Raw genomic sequence first — 3,674 nt, forward strand, 5'->3', positions numbered from 1 at the left:
GCCTCTGCATTTGGGTCCTCTAAACCACAACCAAAACGTGACAGTAACTCACTCTGCTTGCTTTTGATGTTATTCTGAATGATTAATGCGTCCGGCTTGCCTTTTGTCTTTTTTAAGTGCTTTACACTTTTCTTGCTCAGTTTATTAGTAATAAAAAAAAAAAAAAAAGCTATGAGTGGAATATTTACAATAAGATGGAGCAACTGCAGGTATGAAACTGAGCATGTGTGCAGAAACAAGGAAGCAGTGTGGCTAAGCCAGTTAGCAGATTCCAGCTCTGGGAATCCAGCCTGAACGTCGGTGTCCATACAGATAACAGATAAACCGATTGGTTGATTAGTTCCTATTGAGACGCCGTTTCCCTGTTTGCGTTTGTTAGGAAACATGAACTTTCCTTCTCTTTGATGTTCTGATAGGAGGTTCTGGTTTCCGTAGATCATTTGATTGGTCTTCAAACAAGTGTTGCCTTGCTAAAAGGCATTGAAGGACAGTCAGGGAATATTCTTTTATCACCATCTGGTTTTCTGGTAGTTCTGTGGTTCTGCCAGCAGATGGCGCCACATCTCATAGTATCCGGTGCTGAAATTCTATTAAGGCTCAAAAAAGGGAAACTAAACTCCATCAGGATGGAAGATTGATGTAAATAACTTTATTTTATAAAGTGAGTTTGCATCTTTGACCTTCATCTTTAAAGGCCGATTTATGCTTCTGACGCAAAGCCTCTGCAACCATCAAATCTGTCTCTGTGCGCGACTACGCGTCAGATGGTCATGATTGGTCCTTGGAATCCCTTTCCGCACTTGGTCATCATTCTCGATTCAGTGCCGGGGCGCGCCATTTTAAAAAAAATGAGGAACAACTACAATGGACAACTACGACGAAAGGTTGATCGAGGAGCTTCGGGAGTACGATCCGTTGAAGTTCTCGCGAGTTCTCGAATAGGCTCCCCCTTGCGGAAACTGCTGTACGTCCCTAGAAATTCCAGACAGACGTCGCAGAAGCATAGCAGCAAAACTGGTTCGCTACCAGAACTAGGCGACATTTGAAGTTTGTGGCTACAGAAGTCTAATCCGCCATTAATGGAACAGGGAGAATTTGGAAGCGTGGAAATTTCGTAACCCTTTATAGGGCAAGTTACAGTTTTTGATCACTTGCATACCCATTACAAATGGAGTCCCCCCCCCATCCCTCAGTGAGGTCTAGAAGCACTAGATCTATATCCAGCCGTTCAGCAAGGATCCTGCTACATGGCTGAACATCATATTTTGGCATTTGACCAATTAGATGAGCCCTTGAATGATAGATTACCTACTGGAAATTAAGTTGGAAAAAAGTTAACAATTCAAGAAAAAAAAGCTTATTGAAAAGTTAAAAAGTGAATAAGCCCCGTTAACAATAATATTTAGGTTTATAAACAAAAAATGTAAGTGCCAGCATCAGCATTAATGCCTCTAATTTTGTACTAAAAAAATGTGTTTCTTTCACTCCCAAAGTGTTTTTCATGAATTTCTTATAGAAGCACTTTTGTAATTTTTCTTAATATATTCGGGCAAGTTGGCGTTTCTTGTTATTAATAATTATAATAATATTACATTTTATTTAAAAGACGCCTTTCTGGACACTCAAGGTCACCATACATAAAGCAAAAAACAAACACAGTGTCAGAAATAAAATGAAAACACTTAAAAAATACAGAGGCTGGAGGAACTATCAATAATAACTTATAAACTATTACATTGACATTCATTTTTGCCATCAAAATATCCATTTTTTAATGTTACAAAGGTAATAAGGTCTGTCCTGGATTCACACTATTGGCTTGAAATTTGGCTTTTCAAATGAGTGGCCTATAAAAGGTTAATGAATACATGGAGACAGTCGACCGTTTTGGACAAACCAGAAGAAAGAACATAAATATGAGATAAAAAACTAAAACTATCATTCTAAAACTCCAGAATCCAACACTGACCTCATTTATATAGCAGGCCTCTTCTTGTAACAGAGGGGATTTAGGAGCAGGAGGCCCCGGATGCATGTTTTCCTGCTGCTGAGTTCAGTGAGAAAATCTGTGCTTTTCTACCTAAAGGAGAAAATCCGCCTCCAAGAGCTCAGAGCCAAACCAGGAGACGTTTCTGCTTCCTCCGTGATAAACTTTGCTAAGTATGCAGATAAACTAAGAGATAAAGATGGAAAGCAGCACCTCAGCAGATAACGATGCCGAGATCGTTTTAATCTGGCTTTGCCAGAGATTGTCCCTGAATGAAACAGTTACTTTAATGGGGATAACTGTACAAGTTTGGAAGATTTAAGCTGCATTTCTGCAGCTAAACTGGAAAAATTTTATCTAGATAAGTTATTTTATTCCTTAAAATAAGTGCATTTTTCTTGGACTGAGGAGGTAAAAGAGACATTTTGCAAATGGAACAAGACAGATACTCTTTCCATTGGCAAATCGTCTCATTTACCTACTCAAATTAAGGGTAAATAGACTTAATTTAAGAAACTAGATTGTTTTTCCAGTGTAGAAAACTAAAACGGACCACCAGGCTTAGCTCCACCATCAACCAGCCGCTATTTGAAAGACAGCAGCTCTAGTAAATTACAAGGCAAGCTGCTGTCTTCCTTTAGAAAACAATTAGAGTGGGGGAGGAAGGCGGGACGTGACCGGGCCTGTGAGCGACTCGTCCTCCAGCTGCACCAGACTCTGCTTCCTGTCTGTCACCAAACTCACCCACCTTGCAAACGGCCGCCTGCAGGATGGCGTCGAACCCGCCCTCCGGAGCGTCCCGGTTCCGCGACACCAGCTGCTTCTGCACCTCCTCGTTGAAGCGGTCCACTTTATCGGTCAGAGAGAGGATGTTACGAAAGCCGAAGGTGGGGACGCAGTTTGGGAAGAGCTTGTATCTGAGAGGGAGACATGAGGGGGGATTAATCAAACGACAACCAGAATGAAACCATGTCTGAGAGCAAAATAATGAAATGCTGGATCCAAAACACTTCATCTAATACAGGGAAATAATGTATAATCAGCAGAATATCATCCTATGACCTACAGCAGACAGAAGGACATAAACATGTAATCCAGTAAATGACCAAATTTTTATTTTTAATTCACAAAAAGTTAAAAAACAATCCATGCAGCACTACAAAAAAGCACAAAAATGTCCAAATGTGTTAAGTATAAAATCATACAGCTCAAACTAACAAATCGAGCATATATTACACCTTATATTCTAAATAAAAAGGACAAAGAAAAGTGTAAATTGTGCTGGCATGGCTGTGGGTCAGAGGACACACTGCTGCATATGCTTTGGAAGTGTCCTCCTGTCCAAACATTCTGGAGGAATATAACAGACACATTGTCTCATATACTAGATATGAGACAATGTGCCCTCTGGATTGTCTACTTGGAATAAAGACTTAAGACTCTACATCAAAGAATGTGGACTATATCATATCACTGGGCTTTTTAGCAGCCAAACGTAGAATATTGCTGAACTGGATGGAAAGGAACTATAATTGTTTTTAGGGATGCAGGATATAATCGGCCCCCTATCGGTATCGGCCTTAAAACTGAATATCGGACATCGGCCACCCCACCGATATTTAACCCGATATTTGATCAGCTTCTGAGTTTCTAAAGTCTAAAAACAAAAAAAAAATACTACTTCTTC

At 40.1% G+C, this 3,674-nt stretch overlaps 1 protein-coding gene across 1 annotated transcript in view; it reads right to left on the minus strand.

Moving 5' to 3' along the window:
- LOC107103227 (integrin beta-5-like) overlaps positions 1–3,674 on the minus strand; it is a 21,916-nt gene that overhangs the window by 2,418 nt on the left and 15,824 nt on the right. The window contains exon 5 of the mRNA XM_015402803.1: positions 2,736–2,904. Coding sequence (XP_015258289.1) covers positions 2,736–2,904 — 169 coding nt within the window. The remainder of the gene's footprint in view (positions 1–2,735; positions 2,905–3,674) is intronic.

The sequence above is a fragment of the Cyprinodon variegatus genome, unplaced genomic scaffold (assembly GCF_000732505.1).
Source record: "Cyprinodon variegatus isolate N-32 unplaced genomic scaffold, C_variegatus-1.0 Scaffold1401, whole genome shotgun sequence".
Classification (NCBI taxonomy): Eukaryota; Metazoa; Chordata; class Actinopteri; order Cyprinodontiformes; family Cyprinodontidae; genus Cyprinodon; species Cyprinodon variegatus.